The sequence below is a fragment of the Cetorhinus maximus genome, chromosome 16 (genome assembly GCF_964194155.1).
Source record: "Cetorhinus maximus chromosome 16, sCetMax3.hap1.1, whole genome shotgun sequence".
NCBI classification, from domain to species: Eukaryota; Metazoa; Chordata; class Chondrichthyes; order Lamniformes; family Cetorhinidae; genus Cetorhinus; species Cetorhinus maximus.
The window spans coordinates 43,093,560-43,116,731 of NC_135894.1; the positions used below are offsets into that span (position 1 = coordinate 43,093,560).

Genomic DNA, 23,172 nt, shown 5'->3' on the forward strand with positions numbered 1-23,172 from the left:
GATAATATCGCAAGAAAATCTAAGATGACTTCTGTTTTATATATATATATGAAAAATAAGTAATTTGTAAAAAAAACTTTCTTGTGAAGCACTTGGCTGGCGGTTATTTAGGTCAAAATAGCTCTTTGGTGATTATAACATTTGCTAGGTTTTTTTCCGTGCATTTACCTCGCCCCCTTCTCATCTTAGTCTGAAAACATTTACTATATGCGGTTTCCAATAAGGTGGCAGACACTGAGTGAGCTTTCAGCAGATTTTAATGTTACTGGACTATTTTTGTCGTCGAATCTGGGTGATTATAAAGAGGATTAAAATGAATTAACGTCACTCCTTTTCCCTAATTCTCGGAAATGCATCTTGCATGTATTTGTTGTTTTCCAGTTCTGGAGACGCTGGGGTTTGAATGTGATAACCACCTACAAAACAACGAAAATAAAAGCATAAATTATAAGACTGGGTCTATTCCAATCAGGTTTTAGTCCTGAAGGTTATTCGACTTATTTTGAGTTTTAAGGATATTTTTCCATCAGACTAAAAACGGATTCCAGAATCGAGAAAAAGTGAAGCGGTGAAATGTGTGGCTTGCTCAGAGAAGCTGATACTTTTCTTATGGGTGTCTTAGGTGACCTGTTTAAAATGACATGACGCCTTGAGTTACCTTGACTGTCTCTATGTGTAAGAAGCCTGTGAAATAAAAGCCATGCTGTTCTTTTGGGAGCTGCTGTTTCTCACCTTGTTGCCGGTTGCAATGGAGAAGGGAGGTCATGCCAAAAATCATCACCAGCAGCCCACGAGGGAGGACATCAAGCAGAAAAGGTAAGCTGCTTTGTGGCAATCTGACCAATCACTCGGTCAAAATGAATGTATTAGACTTTTCAAGAAAAAAAATAGTTTGAACATTTCCATTTTCCATCTCAGCTTCTCCCTTACGCCCTGGCATTAAGAAAATTTGATTTTCTTAATGGTGACCATTAATTCGCCTCTGTTCACTTGTATAGTGCAGGACTCGTTTTAGCAATTTTTGTTCCCATCTGGCTGCATGCCCTACTCCATGAAAATTGTACTATGGTAAATTACTGCCTAACTAGGAGCTCATGTAATAATCCCACTGAGGTGAATTGACATAGAATGACAGTTGAAAGCAGGTTTTGAACGCACTATATAGGAAGTCTTTATCATTAAGAAATCCATCTGATTGTTTTCCTACCTTCACCTTATGAAACTCTCTTCATCGCCTTGAACTACCATTTCATCTCTAACCTCTTTCTCTCCATGGTTTTTCAATGTGCCACTCCTACTTAACTCTGTACTGAGCATTCCCATCACCAACTCTTTGAATCAGGTCAGTCCAATTTCACCTTGGCCACAGCAGCTTCCCCATCAATGCCAGCACTATTCAGTGCAATTGTGACTGCAGTGCTTTATCTTTCCTCATGCAGCTTTATCTTTCCTCAGCTTCCTTAACCTGTCTGCAGCTTTTGATACAATTGGCCACTGTATCCTTCTCTACTGCCTCTCTCCTCTTGACCCAACTCTTCATAAATTCTACTTATCTAAAGCCAATATCCATCCAAGAACATCACTGTGCTTCAGTTCTCTTTGGCCTTGCATGGTTACTTAAATAATCTGACTGAATAAGTGAGCAAGAAATATGTGCTCCCTTTCCTATATGACTATAACCTCCATAGATTGGATTTTGCAGTGGGAATAATAAGGCCAACAGCTAACATTGCTTTTAAAGTGTAAATCAGAGAGTAAGTTCAAGCAATCGCATATGTACAGTTAAATGTAGAAATCAGGAAGTTATCTGCTGCTCCAGAAACCCAAATCTCATTGAGGGACTCAGCATTGAAATACGTGAAATGGTGTGAAGTCGCTGTACTTACTTGAAAGATACCCACTAAACTCACCAGAAAAAGTTGAGGCTTGTTCATTCAAGCATAATTGAGTAGTGTGGTAAATCATAATTTCTGCCAAACAATCTCTCTGGCACTGAAAATTAACTTTTGTAATGTGGAATCTGAAAGTAGCTGAGGCCAAAACATTGTATGTTTTCAAGAAGGAGTTAGATATAGCTCTTGGGGCGAAAGGGATCAAAGGATATGGGGAGAAAGCGGGAGCAGGCTATTGAGTTGAATGATCAGCCATGATCATGATGAATGGCGGAGCAGGCTCGAAGGGGGGGCTCCTATTTTCTATGTTTCTATCTCATTTCTTCAGATTTTAGTTATTGTTGGAAATCCAATAAGAATTTTGTTCTACTTCTTTCTGTCTCTTTTATATTTCTCTGTCTTATTTCCACCCATCCCTCTCTTTATTTCACTTTCTGTAACTGAGTTGACATTGAATTAAATATTCTAACTGACACTGCCTGGTTCAGACTCCATGCTCCTTACTTAAGATTCTTCAATCTGATTGGTTAAGGTGACACACAGTTGCTTGCTCTATTTACACAAGACCCAGATAACCTGTAGAGAGTGCTGCACTCAAATGCTTTTCTAATTACAACAAGCTTCCGTGCAAAATCCCATAGAAAGTCTGTGAGCAAGTGTAAGCATAAAAAATGACTGGGGCCTTCTATTTGCTGCTGAGAGGGAAATTCAGGCCCATGAACAACTGATGCAAAATAAGTGCAGATTCACTAAGAGAAATTCAAAAGTGAACATTTGCCAATCTACTTTTTCCTCATATGCCAGGTCATATAAATATGAAATTGTTTCTCCTAATCTAATACTCTTCTTAGGTGCAATCTGAGAGCCAGTATCAGGTAAGTTATTTGGCTGCTGTGGCAGTAAGACTCCTGAGGCTGAGGTGGCCCGCTTCACTTGACAGCTTGCTTCTTGAGAGAGGTACTGGTGGCTGTCTCTTGAGGTTTCTGCATGGGGAACCTGTTGTTGCCTCCAGTGTGCAACTTGCATGGTGCACTGAAGAAAAATGCTGCATGCTAAAAATGACATGCCTACCCCAGTGAAGCTACAACACAAAAGCACTTGCATTCTAAACAGGGGAAGTTTCATGAGTTAGACAGAGTTAAGCAATCCCACAGCCACCAGATCAGAACAAAGCTCTGCATTCTGTCCACACCCAGTTGTAAATGGTGGTGGACAATTAAACAACGACAGGAGGAGGAGGCTGCAGAATCATTCCCGCCTTCAATGATGGAGGAGCCCAGCACATCAACACAAAAGACAAGACTTAAACATATGCAGCCATCATCAGCCAGAAATGCCGAGTGTATCAGCTATCTCATTCTCCTCCTGAGGTCCCGAGTATTACAGATGCCAATCTTCAGCCAATTTGGTTCACTGTGATATCATGAAATGGCTGAAGGCACTGGATACAGCAAAGGCTATGGGCCCTGACAGCATTCTGGCTTTATTGCTGAAGGCTTGAGCTCCAGACTAGCCATGCTCCTAGCCAAGCAGTTTCAGTACGGCTACAACATCATCTACCTGACAGTGTGGAAAATTTCCCAAGTACGTCTTGTCCATAAAAAGCAGGATAAATCCAATGCGGCAAATTACTGACCCATCAGCTGACTCTTAATCATCTGCAAAGTGTTAATATATGCTGTTAATATTGCTATCAGATGGCACCTACTCAACAATAACCTGCTCAATGATGTACAGTTTGGGCTCCACCAGGGCCATTGGGCTCCAGATCTCATTCCAGCCTTTGTCAAAACATGACAAAAATGCTGAATTCCAGAGCTGGGGAGAGAGTGACTGCCCTTGCTATCAAAGCAGCATTTGGCTGAGTGTGGCATCAAGGAGCCTTAGCACAATTGAAGATGGTTTGAATCGGGGAAAACTTTTCATTGGTTGGTGTCATACTTAGGACAACGGAAGATGGTTGTGATTGTTGGAGGCCAATTATCTCAGCCCAGGACATCACTGCAGGAATTCCTCAGGGTTTTGTGCTAGGCCCAACCATCTTCAGCTGCTTTAGCAATGACCTTTCCTCCAAAATATAGTCAGAAGTGAAGATGTTCACTAATGATTGCATAATGTTTAGCACCATTCGCATTTCCTCAGATACTGAGTCAATCTGTAGTTGCATACAGCAAGATCTGGACAATATTCAGGTTTGGCTTGTTAAGTGGCAAGTAGCATTCACATCACACAAGTGGCAAGCAATGACCATCTCTAACAAGAGTGAATCTAACCAACTGTCCTTGACGTTCAATGGCATTACTATTGCTGAATTCCCATCATCAATATCCTGAAATTTAACTTGACCAGTCATTTAAGTATTGTGGCTACAAGAGCAAGTCTCCGGGAATGCTGCAGTGAGTAGCTCATCTTCTGACTCCCCAAAGCCTGTCCACTATTTACATGCTTGGGTGAGTGCAGTTTGAAGTGTTCCAAGAAGCTCAACGTCATCCAGGGCAAAGCAACCCACTTGAATAGGGCAAAACAGCTCATCCATCACCTTAAACATTCACTCCCTCCACCACCAGCACAAAATGGAAGCAGCGTCTAACATATACAGGATGCAGTACTGCAACTCTCCAAGGCTCCTTCAACAGCACATTCTAAACCAACAGCTTCTACCTTCAAATGGACAAGGCAGCAAATGCATTGGAACACCACCACCTGCAAGTTCCCCACCAAGTCACACACCATTCAGACTTGGAACCAAATCACTGGTCGATCACTATCGCAGGATCAAAATCCTGGAACCCCCTCCTGTGGGTGTACCTACATCAGATGGACTGCAGCAGTTCAAGAAATTGGCTTACAACCACCTTTCAAGGGCAATTAGGAATGGATAATAAATGCTGGCTTAGCTGGCAATTCTCACGTCCCACAAATGATCAAAAAGAAAATGCTTGAGTATGTGGTGCTGCCCTGAGAAACTGCAGCCTCATGCAGATCATGAGGAGAGCTATCACAGATTTCAGTGAAGCTGCCAGACACTCCATTGGTCTGCAACAAGGAAAGGCTTTCCTGTTGTTACTGTCAATGGGGGATGTAGGATCCAGTTCCCAGTTGCTGCAAATCCTTAGAGAATAGCCTCAGAGCATCCATTTAGTTTTGATGGAGAGCAAGTTGCAGGAGTGCAAATTGAATTCCATAGAAAAGAAAGTTAAGCTATCAATTCACAATTGTCAAAGACCAATTTCATCCCTGATGCTCCTTAACTATCCTTCATTTGAGGCAAATATTGTTTAGTTCTGGGTTCCAAATGGTTCCAAAAGCCATGGGCATCATTCTCCTCTCCCTCTACTCGGAATGTGGCATATTCTTACCGATCTCACTGGATCCTTCATACACTGTGATTTACCCAGTGCCACATTTTCACTAATACTGTGTAAAGCTTCCTGAGTGAAAGTACATGAGTTGGTGCCCAGGATTTCAGAGGAATGGGGTGGTAAGGCTGAATGCTTCATTTTCCATCATCCATCCCGGTGAGATCAGTTGTCGAAGTCACCACCACACCCCTGCAGTTTTGGCTTCCTATTCTTTTCTTGTATTGTTTATCAGCAAATGATATTAAGAAATATTTCATTTAATTCATCTCTTGTAATTACTAATGTCTAATGCTTTTAAAAGCAGTGTCGCATTCATGTTTTTTCTGTTAAGATTTGAAAAACTTGTTTTGTTTTGCTTCAGTCGACCAGAAAGTAAAAGATCAGATTTAACCAAAACACACTTAACAAAATCTGAACAACTCCTTAGAATAGATGACCATGATTTTGCAATGAGACCTGGATTCGGAGGTAGGTTTTCTGACAATTTCACTATGCTTATCAGTTGTTTAAGCATTTTACCTGTTTTGCAAAGTGTAACTTTTACTGTGTATTTTCTATAGCTCATGGAATGAAGGTCTTGTGGCACAGTGGGTAGCATCTCTGCCTTTGAGCCAGAAGCTTCAGGTTTAAGTCCCACACCAGAACTTGATGGCCAATCAAGGTGCATTCATAACGTGGCCAAACAGGTTGAGTATCAATTTATAAATCTTTCCAACACACGGCAATGGCAGGTGGGTAAGAACAGGAGAGATTCCTGGTCAGCCTGAAAAGAAATTGAAGCCTTTACCATCGCTATCCATAGCTCCAGGCTACAATATGCGTGTATGTTGCCACAGCAACTCGGACTCCTTGTGGGCCAGTTGGTTCTGTTAGCTGGATGGCCGGTGTGGATCAGATTAGTGCCAACAGCAGAGGGTTCAGTCCTGTTCTGGCGAGGCTGGAGTTGGGACCTGCCTCCTTGCCATAGCTGTGATGGAAGTTGTGGTACTGTTGGTCTAACCTTCCTTTGGGCAGAGAACTGAAGAAGATCGCTCATGGAATCTCAAACTGCACCATTGCATAGTTAAGGTGTGAGTCTCCCAATACCTGAAGTGATCTAACTAGATTTTGGAGCAATTGTGTAACATAAATGTACAATTTAAAATATGTGGTTGTAATGATATTGTAGGAGACATTTAAATAGTGAAAAAAAAAACAGTCAGTGTGTGTTCAAATCCATACAGTTTTTTTAATATCTGCCCAGAAGATTGTACCTGGGAACAGGCCCAGAAAAATCCCCTCTTACATCCAATATTACCTGTGGGGTAGTTTTCATGCACCACTGTTCCCATTGACTCCTATATATAAAATGTTGTGTTAAAATAATATAACTCCTAAAGAATATAGGAGTGAAAAGCATTTTAATGCTAAAACAGCTGTTCCTGTTCAATGGCCCAGAATTTGCAGTTGTAGTGAGGGTAAAACTGTTAGTGTTTGCAATTATTACTGTGTAAAACAGACAGTATCTTCTGATGTATGCATCTATGCAGTTAAAGATGGACATCTGGAATCCCCCTCAGTGATACCCTACTCTCCTACTCCTCCAGAGGGTACGCCGTTGCTGTATTCACTGATACAATCAACATGGAATCAGTGAATTGATGTGAACTTCAACCATTTATGCACCATTCTCACTATAAAAATAATGAAGGGAAGACAGTGACGTAGTGATAATGTCACTGGACTAGTAGGCCAGAGGCCCAGGCTAATGCTCTGGGGACATGGGTTCAGATCCCACCGCAGCAGCAGGTGGCATTTAAATTCAGTTAATAAAATTTGGAATTGAAAGCTAGCCTCAGTAATGGTGACCATGTATCCATGATTGATTGTCATAAAAACCCATCTGGTTCACTAATGTCCCTTAAGGCAGGAAATCTGCCATCCTTATCTGATCTGACCTACATGTGACTCCAGATCCACAGTAATGTGTGATTAGCAAGCCACTCAGTTCAATGCAATTAGAGATGGACAACAAATTCCAGTTTCTCCAGTGACAACCACATCCCATGAAAGAATAGATTTAAAAAATTGAAAATATTAAGCCTTGTTGAATGGGGTGTATCACAGAATTGTTACGGTGTAGAATGAGGCCATTTGGCCCATCATGTCTGCACCGGCTCTCTGAGCATTTTAACTAAGTGCCAATCTCCTGCCTTTTCCCCGTAACCCTGCACATTGTTTCCAGTTAAATAATCATCTGATGTCCTCTTGAGTTCCTCAATTGAACCTGCCTCCACCACACTTTCAGGCAGTGCATTCCAAACCCTAACTACTCGCTGTGTGAAAAAGTTTTTTCTCACCACACATTTACTTCTTTTGCAAAACACTTTAAAACTGTGCCCTCTGGTTCTCGATCCATTTACGAGCAGGAACAGTTTCTCCCTATCTACTCTGTTCAGACCCCTCATGATTTTGAAAACTTCTATCAAGTCTCCTCTTAGACTTCTCCTCTCCAAGGAAAACAGTCCCAACTTCTCCAATCTTTCCTCATAACTGAAGTATCTCATCCCTGGAACCATTCTTGTAAACATCTTCTGCACTCTCTCCAATGCGTTTGCATCCTTCCTATAGTGTCACACCCAGAACTGTACACAATACTCCAGCTGAGGTCTAATCAGTGTCCTATATAAGTTCCTCATAACCTCCCTGCTCTTGTACTTTATGTCCCTATTAATGAAGCCTAGAATATTGTATGCTTTAGTAACAGCTCTCTCTATCTGTCCTGCCACTTTTAATGACTTATGTACATATACACACGTCTTCTCTGCTCCTGCACACCCTTTAAAATAGCATCCTTTATTTTGTACTGTCTCTCCATGTTCTTTGTACCAAAGTGTATCACCTTGCACTTCTTCACATTGAACTTCATCTGCCACCTATCTGCCAGCTCCACTAATGTGTCAATGTCCTTTTGAAGTTCTACACTGTCCTCCTCATGGTTTACAATTCCCCCAAGTTTTGTGTTATCCGCAAACTTTGAAATTGTCCCCTGCACATCAAGATCTAGATCATTTGTATATATCAGGAAAAGCAAGGGTCCCAATACCGACCCCTGGGGAACTCCACTACAAACCTTCTTCCAGCCCGAAAAATACCCATTAATCATTATTCTCTGTTTCCTATCCCTCAGCCAATTATGCATCCACATTGCTACCATCCCTTTTATTCCATGACCTATAACTTTCCTCACAAGTCTGTTGTGTAGCACTGTATCGAAAGCCTTTTGGAAGTCCATATACACCACATCAATGACCTTGCCCTCATCAACCAACTCTATTATCTCTTCAAAAAACTCCAGCAAGTAAGTTAGACACAATTTTCCTTTAACAAATTAATGCTGACTCTTCCTAATCAATCCACATTTTTCCACGTGACTATTAATTCTATCCCGAATAATTGTTTCTAGAAATTTCCCCACCATCGAAGTTAAACTGACTGCAGGGCAGATCTTTACAACCTTTTTTGAACAAGGGTGTAATGTTTGCAATTATCCAGTCCTCTGGCACCTCTCCCGAATCCAGGGAACATTGAAAGATTATTACCAGTGGCTCTGCAATTTCCACTCTCACTTCCTTCAATGTTCTTGGATGCATCTCATCTGGTCCCGGTGCCTTATCAACTTTAAGTACCAACAGCTTATCCAACATTTCCTCCTTATCAATTTTAAACCCTTCTTGTGACTGAGTTTCCTCTTCTTTCACCAATGCCTGGGCAGCATCTACCTTGTAGGTAAAGACAGATGCAAAGTATTAATTTAACACCTCAGCCATGCCTTTTGCCTCTACATGTAAATCACCTTTTTAGTCCCTAATATGCCCTACTCCTCCTTTTACTATTGACGTGTTTATAGAATACTTTGGGATTTCCTTTTATGTTAGCTGCTAGGGTGGGTTGTAAGAGCTGCAGGAGGAGGTTACAGAGATAGGGAGGGTTGTAGGGGTTGGAGGAGGTAAGAGATAGGAAGAATTGTAGGGACAGGAGGAGGTTACAGAGATAGGGAGGGTTGTAGGGGCTGGAGGAGGTTACAGAGATAGGAAGGGTTGTAGGGACTGGAGGAGGTTACAGAGTTAGGGATAGTTGTAGGGGCTGAAGGAGGTTACAAAGATGGGGAGGTTTGTAGGGGCTGGAGGAGGTTACAGAGCTAGGGAGGGTTGCAGGGACTGGAGAAGGTTACAGAGATAGGGGAGGTTGTAGGGGCTGGAGGAGGTTACAGAGATAGGAAGGGTTGCAGGGACTGGAGAAGGTTATGGAGATAGTGGAGGTTGTAGGGGCTGGAGGAGGTTACAGAGATAGGAAGGGTTGTAAGGACTGGAGGAGGTTACAGAGTTAGGGAGGGTTGTAGGGGCTGGAGGAGGTTACAAAGATGGGGAGGTTTGTATGGGCTGGAGGAGGTTACAGAGATATGGAGGGTTGCAGGGACTGGAGACGGTTACAGAGATAGGGGAGGTTGTAGTGGCTGTAGGAGGTAAGAGATAGAGAGGTGGTGGGACCATGGAAGGATATGGAAACAAGAATGAGAATTTTAAAATTGAGATTCAGTGTCTGCCTTGCGATACATCAATTATTTCCATTTATTGGTAATAATTATTTATCAACAATTTCCACTTGGCGGGCTGGTGGGTGGGAGAGAGAGACCAAAATTATGGGGCCATCACTGTAAGACAGTCCCTAATAAATCCAATCAGGGAATTCAGGAGAAACTTCTCTACCCAGACAGTGGGGAGAATGTGGGACTCGCTGCCACAGGGAGTAGTCGAGATGACCAGCGTCGATGCATTGAGGGGGGAAAGGAACAGGACATGGTGGTAGATCCTAACACACAGATCATTAAAATATTGTGAGCAGGTGCAGAATGTAATCCAAACGGCTGATAGAATGACAGAATGCTGGCCTTTCTATCTGGAGCATGAGAATACAAGGGGGTAGAATTCTTGCTGAATCTGTACAAAGCCCTGGTTAGAATACCACTGGAGCCACTATGAGCCGTTCTGGGCCCCACACCTTGGGAAGGATATGCTGGCCTTGGAAGGAGTGCAGTGTTCATTTACCAGAATGATAGCTGGACTCCAAGGGTTAAATTATGAGGAGAGATTAAACACAAATTGGGGGTGTATTCTCTGGGATTTAGAAGGTACAGGGGGTGATTCAATCAGAGTTTACAAGATATTAAGGGGAACAGAGAAGGGGCAATAGAGAGAAAATATTCCTGCTGGTTGGGGAGCCTAGGACTCAGGGGCAGAATGTAAAAGTTCAAGCCAGATCTTTCCAGAGTGAAATTAGGAAACACTTCAATGCACGAAGAGTGGGAGAAGTTTGGAATTCTCTTCTGCAAACGGCAGTTGATGCTGGATCGAGTGTTAATTTTAAATCTGGGTTTTGTTATCCAAAGCAAGATGGGGCAAAGGTGGCCATGTGGAATTAGGTTGCGATCAGCCATGTTCTCGCTGAATAGCAACAGGGTTCAAGGGGCTGAATGGCCTCCTCCTGTTCCTGTGGGGGAAGCTGGACAAACAAAAGAGAGAGAAAGGGATAGAAGGATGTGGTGATGGGGTTGGGGGGTGGTGGAGGCAGGTGGGGGGAAGCTCGTGTGGAGCAGAAATGCCGACACGGAGCAGATGGGCTAAATGGCCTGTTTCTGTGCTGTTATTGTCACGTGGACAAGTGCTGGCACGTGCAAGCTACAGTCAGGCACTGACGTGGACACATGGCAGGGCGGACAGGTTGGGTGCAGGTGAGACCGCTCAAACCAATGGAAACCAAGTCTATGCACCTACCTAACTAGATACCCAAGTAATTGAAATTTTAACAGTGTACTAAGACAGACTATTGCTGAATCCCTCTTTAGTTCTGTAAAACTAATTTTATACATTGGAGTATTGTTACCTCCATTCCATGATAAATATTCTATAATTTTTAAAGTAGTAAAAAATATATTTTTCTTAATATTTATGATAGTTCAGCCTTTACCTAACTCCCATTGTATGTCCCAATAATTATTTCGCTTTTTGTAAAATTAATAAGGAGTGAATTATAATGTGTGCATTTTATTTCCTGGGTTGCTGTCTGTGAGAATTCTTCAATCTGATTGGCTGCTCAGCCTGCTTGAAGGCTTCATTGCTCTTGGACACCACAGATCCCATACAGATGGTGCCAGATTGAAAGTCACATTGGAATGGGAAAAATCAATGCTCTAGAGCCTGCTAAATCTATGTGGGCAGTAATTTTCAAGGTCAGCAGCAAGTTCCATCCCTTTGCCACTGACTGCAAAAGAGCTGATATATCTGATCCTAAATTAGAGACTAAGAAAACGTGTTTTTTTTGTCTTATATAATAGAAATGCTATTTTAACTCCGTAATGTAAGTTAAAAAATGGTACAAAAACAACAGTAGTATTATGTCAACAAGGTAAAGTCAAATGGTGTAGGAAAAAAAGCCACATTATAAATGAAATGATAATATGCCTTATTAACTTGTAGAATTTTTAATATTTATTTTCATTATTGGCAAAGGTTTTCGATGTTGCAAATTATAAAATCTGGTTGCTTTTTAAAATCTGTTTTACTTGACAGGGGAGAAGTTTGCTTTACTTTCAGGTGAAAGTAGGATAAGCTTAGACTAATTTTCTGTGCCTCTTGTCTGCAGGATGTAGTAGAATTATACATGCCTGTTTGTTACAATGGGATTGATTGCAGTAAACAGTATCAGTTTTAAATTGTAGACTCAAATAACTTTTTCTGCCCTCGTGCTAATTGTTGTATTTGTATTATGATGCTAGTAGATATAACTATTTAGAGGTTGCTCTTCAAGATAAATTTAGGTAAGAACAAATTTCTTTTAAGATCACATTTGTTCATGTTTGGTTATTTCTATTCATATCTGTGAATGGGGAAAGAGAATTCTACACATTTAATTGATGGGAACTTATAGTTGTTACTTTCTTTTGGTTGCTATCACTCAAAGTTGCAATCCCAAACTCAAGTTAATACAACACTGTTTAAATCTCAATTTATAAGGGCTGAATTTGTAATCCCAGCATAGAAACTACAAGCAAAGTTTGGAAAATATGCATAGCACTATGGTAGCTCCATAACTGTCTAAGAATAGATAGCCAGAGGAAATTTCTCTTATGAATGCTGCAGTTGGGGGTTTTAGAAACCAAGAGCTTCAATTTACACAAAGCTCTAAGAGCTGGATTAGGCAAACTAGGAAATCAGATTGAGAGAAATGTAAAGGTAGGTTCTTCCCCTGCAGATAACTGGGCATATTGAAGGAGCACCCAAAAGCCTGGCAATGGCAGGAAGACCCATCCTTTTAAGGCAATTGGTTTCAAAATGATGTCACCCCCCTTTCATACGCTGCCTGGTCCCTCTAGGTACTGAGCAAACACGCTTTTCGAAGTGATGCCTTCTCGTGACCCAGCACTTGGAGGTGCAGGCCCCTGTGATGCTGTAATTAAGCTGAGTACTCTGTCAGATCATCATTTTCGTGGAGCAGAAGGTGTCCTTAGATCATTGGATACCACCCCACTTTACTAACTTTCCTGTTTCAACTTCAGATTTGTTTTGTTTACCACTGCCTCAGCATTCATGTTATTTCTCTCTTTTATATTTTAAATGTTTCCTTACCTTCATCTGCCATGAAGATCATTTCAGCCAGCTAAACATCTCTTTCTTCTGGCCTATATCCATGAATTTTCCAACATCCTCTGTCCTCTGTCACTTTAACATTTTCCAAATTCCTGGCCCTAAATGTCTCCTTTTCACCATGGGCGGTCAATTCTTCCACATCCCCAACCAGGTTGGCCTGCACTTCTTCCTTGAATGGAGGCTAAACCAGTCCCCTGCATCCACCATCACCCTCCTCCACCTGGCTGAGCGTGTTCCGATATTGAGCATCTTCACCTTTGACTCCACTCACTTCCTCCAAATAAAAGGTGTTGCTGTGGCAACCCATATTAGTCCAAGCTATGCTTGCCTTTTCATGGAATATTGGAAACATTCTATGTTCTAGTTGTCACTCCCATTCTTCACCACCCTTTTCATTACATTGATGACAATCGTGGTGCCACTCCCTGCTCTTGCTCTGAATGTAAAATTTTTCTTCCAATTTCCACTTCTCTCCATACATGTACTGACTGACCCACAGCATCTTGCCACCATTTCTGTTTTTATTTCAGATTTCCAGCATCTGCATAAATTTTTGCTTTTTATTTATGTTATTAAAAATGCATGAGGTACTGTAGAACAACTGCCTTTGGAACCATGAGAAATTAAAACATTAGAAAGGTCAAATTAAAGTTCCTTGTTTCTTGCTTACTTTTTAAGGAGCAGCAGTATCTGTTGGTATAGATGTCCAGATTGAAAGCATTGACAGTATTTCAGAAGTTGATATGGTAAGTCTGAGCTTTAATTATTCGTGGATAGGAATTTATCTACAGTAAAACTGCACTACATAATTGTATGGTACAGCACGATGTATATTACTGTCTTCATTATCATTTTATTTGAATTTGATTAGTTGGCATAGGAAGGCCCTCACTTTTTAGCACTATGAAAAGATGTTTAGATGATGTAGAATTCTAGCTCTCTATCCTCCCATCAGTTTGTTCTGTTTGCACATGGCAACAACAACTTATATCTCTATAGCACCTTTAACGTGATAAAAAGTGCCAAGACTAGGAGGTTCATAGGAGCATTTTAAAAGAAAATATGACACAGCCAAATAAGGATGTATTAGGTTAGATAACCAAATACTTGGTTAAAAAAGTTGGTTTTAAGGAGTGCCTTAAAGGAGGAAATTGAGGTAGAGAGTTATTAGGAAGGAATTCCAGATCAAAGGTCCTAGGCAAGTGAATGCACAACCACCAATGGTGAAATTAATAAAATTGAGGACGCTGAAGAAGCCAGATTTAGATGAACGCAGATATCTTGGAAGGTTGCGGGCATGGAGGTGATTGCAGAGATGAGGTCATGGGGGGATTGTAAATAAGGATGCGATTTTTAAAACAAAGATATTGCTTGACTCGGAACCAATGTGGATCAGTGAGCATTGGGGTGATGGATGAATGGGATTTGGTCTGAGTTAAGACATGGGCAGCAGAGTTTTGGATGACCACAAGCTTATGGAGGGTAGAATATGGGAGGTCAGCTAGGAACGCATTAGAATAGTCAAGTCTAGAGGTATAAAAGCATGAGTGAGGGTTTCAGCAGCAAATCAGCAAATCAACTGACATGGGCGAAGTTGGGCGATGTTATGGTGGTGGAGACAGGCCATCTTAGCGATGGCGTGAATATATGGATGGAAGCTCATCTTGGGGTCAAATATGACACCAGTGTTGTGATCAGGATGGTTATTCCCAGACTGTTGCCGGGGGGAGGAATGGAACAGCTAGTTAGGGAATGAGGTTGGAGCAGGGACTGAAAACAATGTCCTCAGATGTGAAAAATCACCAGCATTAACGTTCTGTATTTTTATAATCATCCTTCTTTTGACTCACAAACCAAATGATTATGTTTTGTTCATATTCTTAGGACTTTACAATGACTTTATATCTAAGACATTACTGGAAAGATAGCAGACTCGCTTTCTCAAGTTCCAACAACAGAAGTATGACATTCGATGGAAGACTAGTCAAGAAAATTTGGGTTCCAGATGTGTTTTTTGTTCACTCCAAAAGATCTTTCATACATGACACAACCATGGAGAATATCATGCTAAGGGTATATCCAGATGGCAACATCCTGTACAGTCTAAGGTGAAACATTGCTAATTGAAAATGTGTTTGTATTGCTGAGTATAGTTTTTCCATATTAATATTTAGTTGGGCTTTCCTTGCCAAATCCCTTGTAAGTGGTTAATTCCTTGGTGTCAATAGAAACATAAAATCTAATTTTTATTGCATACACTGTGCCCTCTCAAACCACTTTATGGCTAGACAACATATCAACCATTCTCACAGTCCAAATTGCCACCTCATTAAAATGGTATTCTATGATTCTTATTATTGCTCCTATCTTTCAAACTACAGCAAAGTAAACGTAATAATTGTATAAATTGCTTTCATTTGTACTTTAATTACCATTTACATTGCAATGCTACAAATCAGTCCATGAAATGAGTTTACCTAATGTCAGGCTGAGTTGAATTTGAGAGTTGCATTGTTTGCAACATTAGTTGGTGATCAAATTTTGGAAAATACAAAAGTCCCTATTTTTGATTTAAGAAAAAAAAAGTCGACCCAAAGATAAAGCAAATGTATATACATAGTTCAGCATGTGTGCTCTGTCATTTGAGTAGGTTACAAGCAAAAGGAAAGTTTTCCCAGAGAGCTTTACTGCAGTACTCTTGACTGAGGATTGCAAAATTGCCTTCACAAAAGGGGAAATTTTGGTGGCGAAGGAAAGTGAACTAATTGTTCTTAATGGCACATTAATAACATGTAGGCAACATATTGAAGCTGGGAGCCGCATTGCAGGATGTTCTCCAGTGGAGTTGAATGACTCCCTGAAGTAAATCAGACGGCCAGCTGCATGGAGATAGTGCATTCACTCAGGTCCTTCATACCTGGTTCCAAAAGTAGAGGAAGTGAGCAGGTGGAAGGTGAAGGTTAGGGTTAGGGTGGTGGTCTTCCTCCATTTTTTATGCAGTTTTCAAACATGACACAGGCCTCATATTGGAACTCACACCTATTTTAAGGTGCACTAAGACCCTTTGTGCAGTGGTCTCAACTTGTTTCTTCGGCATTGTAAGGAAACCTTCACCACCATCAGGATCCTGGATGGTAACCTAGCTTTGCATTAGGCTTGCTGATGTTCTAATATGGTTATGGTTCAAGGAATTCTTAGACAGTGTTGCTGTGATTGGGTAGCATGAACATTGAACATGAACTATTTTAAATCGTATTAAAAACTTATCAATCATGAGTTGGAAATTGTAATGATTCCAAAATCAATCTGCGCATTTGAAATTATGTACTTTCATGTTTTTTATTTGAGTGAAATGAGTTCTTAACTTTCTTGAGTAACTTGAAGCCAGTGCTCCTAACAGTCTAAATCTCTATTGTGTGACAATTTAAATGCATTGTACATATGAAAATGAGTACAAATTCTGTGATATAGATCCTCTTTCATAGTTGGCTACATGGACAACAACAGAGGATAATTTTTCAGTGCTGATGTATCTCCAATCTTATCAAGTATACTAAACATCACTTTTTAAAATTCTTTCATGGGATGTGAGTGTTGCTGAGAAGGACAGCATTTGTTGACCATCCCCTTCAGAAGGTGATGATGAGCTACCTTATTGAATTGCTGCTGTCCATGTGGTGTAGGTATACCCCTAGTGCTGTAGTGGAGGGAGTTTCAGGATTTTGATTTAACTACAGTGAAAAATGGTGATATGGTTCCAAGTCAGGATGATATGAAACTTGGAGGGGAACTTGCAAATGGTGGTGTTCCCATGCATCTGCTGCCACTCAGCACTTCTGGTTGAAGATGGCTGCAAATGCTTCAACTTTGTCTTTTGTTGATGTGCTGAGCTCCCCATCATTGAGGATGGGGATGTTTGTGGAGCCTCCTCTGGTTAGTGTTTAGTTTTCCACCATCATTCATGTTGGGATGTGGCAGGACTGCAGAGTTTTGATCTGACTGGTTGGTTGTGGGATCGCTTAGCTCTGTCTGTAGCATGGTGCTTCCACTGTCTAGCATGCACTTAGTGCTGTGTTGTAGCTTCACCAGGCTGGTATTTCATTTTTAGGTATGCTTAATGCTGCTTCTGGCATGTTCTCCTGCAATCTTCTTTGAACCAAGGTTGGTCCCCTGACATGATGGCAGAGTGGGAATGTGCTGGACTGAGACTACCAATTGTGGTCAGGTTTTATCCTAGTTCAACATTTCTGTAGTGGTTTGGTATAACTGAGTGGCTTGTTAGGCCATTCAGGTAGCAGTTAAGAACCAACGACATTAGGTCTGTAGTCACATGTAGGCCAGACCGAGTAGGATGGCAGATTTGCATTCTTTATGGGCATTGGTGAACCAAATAGGTTTTTACGATTATCCAATAATTTCATAATAATCACTACTGTGACTAACATTTTATTCCAGGTTCATTAATTAAATTTAAATTCCTCCAGCTGCCATGGTGGGATTTGAACACATCGCTGCAGTGTTAGTCCAGGAACATTCCCACCATGTTACTATTCCCATAATGGTGTTAAATCTATTGGTCAAAGTGTTTTGGTGTTTATGTGGCTGAAATTAAAGCATCATTTATAATTTATTATGAATGTTTCTTGTAGGATAACAGTCACTGCCATGTGTTCAATGGATTTTAGCAGCTTTCCCCTTGATACACAGAACTGCTCACTTGAACTTGAAAGCTGTAAGTATCTGTTATTTAGTTTGTTGAATTTGACTGGCTATATTTGTTTATTCTTCAATGCACTTAGCCAGTCATGAAATATGAAGCTTTTATATAGCATTATCCAAAATGATATAACTATCAGAGGCAGCAATTTTCTTTGTTTCCATTATTGCCTATACTATTATTTTCATTAACAGAATGATGAGAATTAAAGTCAGCTAAAGTTCAGTATGGCACAGTCAAATACTAGAAAAGTCAAAGGACATGGCATATTTTGTAATTCTTTTAATTATTTTACTAACACTAACTATAATAACATAAATCACATCAAAACACATAGTTGTATATGATATTTTATCATCGTGATAAAATTATTCATGTTTCCCAACCAATAAAAAGATTTATTAGTACTTCTTTACAATAGACTGGGTGGAATCATCCCAGATTTGCACTAGCGGACGGGAAAAAGGACATTTTACCTGGCGGCCACAATGGCGGCTTTTCATGCCATGTCATCCCAATCCCGCCTCATGAATCATGCATTACTGGGAAACACGCTGTTTCGATGGTGGGCAGGCTCCGAGTCGCCCGCCACACCGCTTCATCATGCTGGGCGCAACATCTAAAGTGTAGCTGCGCACACATCTCTCAGTGTTTCCAGCCCAGGACTGCTGCAAATAAGACATGGCCCCAAAATGCCCCTGCAGCCTCCCAGTTTAATGATGCATTCCTCGAGTGCTTTTTGGAGCTATAGAGGCCCACCGTGATGTCCTCTACCCTTGCTCTGGCCGCAGGAGGGGCAGCAACATTATCACTCCAGCTTGGTAGGTGATGGCAGTGGTGGTCAGTGCTAATGCTGCACAGAAGAGGTTGGTCATCCAATGCAGATAGAGGATGAATGATCTCATCTGTGCTGCCAGGCAACTATCTCTTCACTCTAAACTCACACTCTCAAGCCCAACACGTATTCACTGGCTTCTCACTCACTGCCAGCTCAAGGGACATCACCGCTGACCCTCTCACACGCACCTTCTCATCTCCATCTGGCCTGATCTCCTCTGGAGATTGCTTCCTCTGGCCTCATCATCTTGAGGCCACTTGCACAGATCAACCTGTGCCCCAATACACACCCTAGGATACCCCCTTCTCCAGTACAACCCTCGCCTCTTCCCTTGCCTGAGGCCACTTCTCCCCTTTACCCAAGCAAACCTTCGCCCTGCAGCCATTGAGAAGCCACCCCTGGTAGATAGAGACTGGCCCTAGAGCCCGCCTATAAGTGATGTGGTGCTGCCTGTAAAGCCTGGCGCTGATGACTGAAAGTTCTGCCCAAATCAAGGTATGCAAACAAACCTCAATGTCCCGAGTGAAGTGCAGCTCAGCAGGTGCATGTCACTTATGTACAGTTATGAAACATGTCGATGTGCAATCACGCTAACGTGCTGAGATGATCCAGCGTGAGGGTATGATTCCGGTGGGCTTATAATGTTATGCAGATGTATTACAATGAGGTTCCTGACATCTGACAGCGGGAAACGCAGCCCGCCATTGATGAGTAGAGCAGATGATTGCAAACTGGTTTCATGATGTAGTGAAACCGATTTTTAACATTCTCACCATATTGTCCGCTCTCGCCATCAAATGCCTGATGCCAGCAGGCATGGAAAATTCCGCCCACTGAATTATGTCTCTCTGCTCAAATCAATCGAGTAATTAAAATTGTCACAGCTGCAGCATGTGGGAAATCCTGGATGCCAATTTCATCCAGGGCAAACATGTCTGCAGTAAGTGTTTGAAGTTAGAGCAGCTTCAGCTCAGAGTTTATGAGCTGGAGGCTGAACTACTGACACTGCGACGCATCAGGGAAGGGGAATGTTACCTGGGTTCTTTGTGCCAGGAGGCAGTCACACCTCTTAGGACAGGGTCTTCTGATTTGATCAGTGGTCAGGGACAGGGGAGTGAGACTGCAAGTGAGACAGGTAAGGAGACTCAGAGCGCAGGGGCGCAGGAATGGCAGCCTCTGCAATTGTCCAACAGGTTTGAGGTTTTTTTCAGCTTGTTCGGATGAGAGTGGAGGTTGCAGGGTGGATGAACTAACTGGACATGGCACCATGAAGGAAGCCATTCAAGTGGGGAGAGCAAAAAGCAATGTCATGGTAGGAGGTGATAGTATAGTCAGAGGAATTGACACCGTTCTCTGCAGCAAAGAGCAAGAGTCCAGGCGGCTGTGTTGCCCGCCCAGTGCCAGGGTTCAGGACATCTGCTCGCAGCTGGAGAGGAACTTGCAGTGGGAGGGAAAGGACCCAGTCATCATGGTCCATGTAGGTACCAACGACATAGGCAGGACAAAGAAGGAGGTTCTGCATAGTCAGTACGACGAGCTGGGCACCAAATTAAGAAGCAGAGCCTCAAAAGTAATAATTTCTGGATTATTACCTGAGCCATATGCAAATTAGCATAGGACAAATCAGATTAGGGAGACAAATGTGTGGTTCTAAGTCTGGTGTGGGATTAGTGAGTTCCGGTTCGTGGGGCACTGGCAGCAGTACTGGGAAAAGTGGGATCTGTACCATTGGGACGGCTTACACCTGAACCATGCTGGGACCGATGTTCTCACGAGCCGCATAACCAGGGAAGTAGAGAGGGTTTTAAACTAAATAGTGGGGGCAAAAGATCAAATTTGGGAAGGTGTGGTAAACCAAAGATCAGAGACAAGGCAAAAGAGAGAGGAATTATTACGGGAAATGAAAAGCAGACCATGACAGGAAGGGATCGAGAGTACGAATCTAACAGTAAATCAACAGACAAAACTAAAGGCTCTAAAAAGAATAAAAGGATAAAACCAAAAGCTCTGTATCTGAATACATGTCGCATTCGAAACAAAACAGATGAACTGAGAGTGCACATAGAAATAAATAATTACGATTTGATAGCCATTATGGAGACGTGGCTACAGAAGGACATGGACTGGGACCTGGATATTTAGGAAGGGTACAGAATATTTAGGAAGGACAGGAAGTGAGGAAAAGGTAGAGGGGTGGCTCGGTTAGTTAATGACGGTATTGGCACAATAGAGACGGATGACCCCAGGATGTGGAAATAGCTTGGGTAGAGATGAGAAATGGTAAAGGTAAGAAGTCACTTGTGGGAATTGTGTACAGGCCCCCTAACAGTAATCACATGGTAGGGTTGAGCATAAAGGAAGAAATAATTGGAGCTTGTCAGAAAGGCATGGGAGATTTTAATTTACATATAGACTGGAAAAGTCAGATGGGCAAAGGTAGCCTCGATGAGAAGTACATTGAATGTTTTCGGAATAGTTTCTTAGAACAGCATGTTCTGGAGCCAGTCAGAGAGCAGGCTATACTAGACCTGGTATTGTGCAATGAGGTGGGAGTAATTAATGATCTTATAGTGAAGGCACCCCTAGGAAGCAGCGACCATAATATGATTGAATTTTACATTCAGTTTGTGGGAGAGAGGAGTGGGTTTGAGACTAAGTTTTTAAACTTCAATAAGGGCAATTATGAGAGCATGAAAGCTGAGCTGGCAAAAGTGAATTGGCAAATTAGGTTAAGGAATAGGTCAATAGAGATGCAGTGGCTAATATTTAAGGGGATATTTTAGAATGCACAGAATATATACATTCCAACGAGTAAGAAAAAGTCCAAGGGATGGAGACACCATCCATGGTTAACTAGAAAGTTTAAATATAGTATCAAACTTAAAGAAAAATCATATAATTGTGCAAAGATAGGTGGAAGGCCAGAAGATTGGACAGATTATAAGGAACAGCAAAGAATGACTAAAAGATTAATAAGGAGGGAAAAATTAGAATATGACAGAAAACTAGCTAGAAATATAAAAACAGATAGTAAGAGTTTTTATAAATATTTAACAAAGAAAAGTGTTAACAAAGTGAGCGTTGGTCCTATAGAAAGTGAGTCTGGAGAATTGATAATGGAAAACAAGGAGATGGCAGATGAATTGAACAGGTATTTTACATCAGTTTTCATTATAGTGGATACAAGTAACATCCCAGAAGCAGCTATAAACCAGGAAATGGAAGTGGGGAAGGAAGTCAGGAAAATTACAGTCACCAGAGAAGTGGTACTGAATAAATTGTTGGAGCTGCAGGCTGACCAGTGCCCGGGTCCTGATGGACTTCATCCTAGGGTCTTAAAAGAAGTGCCTAGTGTGATAGTTGATGCATTGGTTTTAATTTTCCAAAACTACCTACATTCAGGGAAGGTCCCAGTAGATTGGAAGATGGCAAATGTAACTCCATTATTCAAAAATGGAGGGAGACAGAAAGCGGGAAATTACAGGCCAGTTAGCTTAACATCTGTCATAGGGAAAACATAAGAAGTTATTATTTAAGAAGTTATAGCAGGGCTCTTAGATAAGGTTAAGGTAATCAGGCAGAGTCAACATGGTTTTATGAAAGGGAAATCATGTTTAACCAACTTATTGGAGTTCTTTGAAGAAGTAACATGTGCTGTGAATAAAGGGGAGCTGGTGGATATTCTGTACTTAGATTTCCAGAAGGCATTTGATAAGGTGCCACATCAAAGGTTATTGTAGAAAATAAAAGCTCATGGTATAGGGGGGTAACATATTGGCATGGATAAAAGATTGGCTAGCTAACAGGAAGCAGAGAGTAGGCATAAATGGGTCTTTTTCAGGTTGGCAAGATGTAACTAGTGGCATGCCACAGGGATCAGTGCTGGGACCTCAACTGTTTAGAATTTATATAAATGACTTGGATAAAGGGACAGAGGGGATGGTTTCCAAATTTGCTGATGACACACAGATAGGTCGGAAAGTAAGTTGTGAAGAGGACATAAGAGGCTACAAATAGATATAGATGGGTTAAGTGAATCGGCAAAGATTTGTCAGATGGTGTTTAATGTGAGAAAATGTGAAATTGTTCATTTTGGCAGAAGAACAAAAAAGAAGCATATTATCTAAATGGTGGGAGATTGCAGAGCCCTGAGGGGGATCTGGGTGTCCTAGTGCATGAATCACAAAGGGCTAGTATGTCAAGAACAGAAAGTGATTAGGAAAGCTAATAGAATGTTAACATTTATTGTGAGGGTAATTGAATATAGAAGTAGGGAGGTTATGCTCCAGTTGTATAGGGCATTGGTGAGACCACGTTTGGAGTACTGTTTACAGTGTTGGTCACCTTATTCAAGGAAGGATGTAAATGCGTTGGATGCAGTTTAGAGAAGGTTTACCAGCCTAATAGCTGGAATGGGTGGGTTGTCTTATGAGGAAAGGTTGGACAGACTAGGCTTGTATCAGCAGGAGTTTAGAAGAGTAAGAGGTGACTTGATTGAAAAGATACTGAGGGGTCTTGACAGGGTGGATGTGGAAAGGATGTTTCCACTTGTTGGAGAATCTAGAACTAGGGGGTCACTGTTTAAAAATAAGGAGTCGCCCATTTAAGATAGAGATGAGGAGAAATGTTTTCACTCAGAGGGTCGTGAGTCTTTGAAACTCTCTTCCTGAAAAGGTGG

At 41.5% G+C, this 23,172-nt stretch overlaps 1 protein-coding gene across 1 annotated transcript in view; it reads left to right on the forward strand.

Annotated features, from left to right (window-relative positions):
• The first annotated feature begins 542 nt into the window (after positions 1–542).
• Positions 543–23,172, forward strand: part of LOC144691945 (gamma-aminobutyric acid receptor subunit rho-3-like) — a 35,626-nt gene continuing 12,996 nt past the window's right edge. The window contains exons 1-5 of the mRNA XM_078560510.1: positions 543–816; positions 5,616–5,722; positions 13,618–13,685; positions 14,824–15,047; positions 17,589–17,671. Of these exons, the coding sequence (XP_078416636.1) occupies positions 701–816; positions 5,616–5,722; positions 13,618–13,685; positions 14,824–15,047; positions 17,589–17,671 (598 nt within the window). The 5' untranslated portion in view covers positions 543–700. The remainder of the gene's footprint in view (positions 817–5,615; positions 5,723–13,617; positions 13,686–14,823; positions 15,048–17,588; positions 17,672–23,172) is intronic.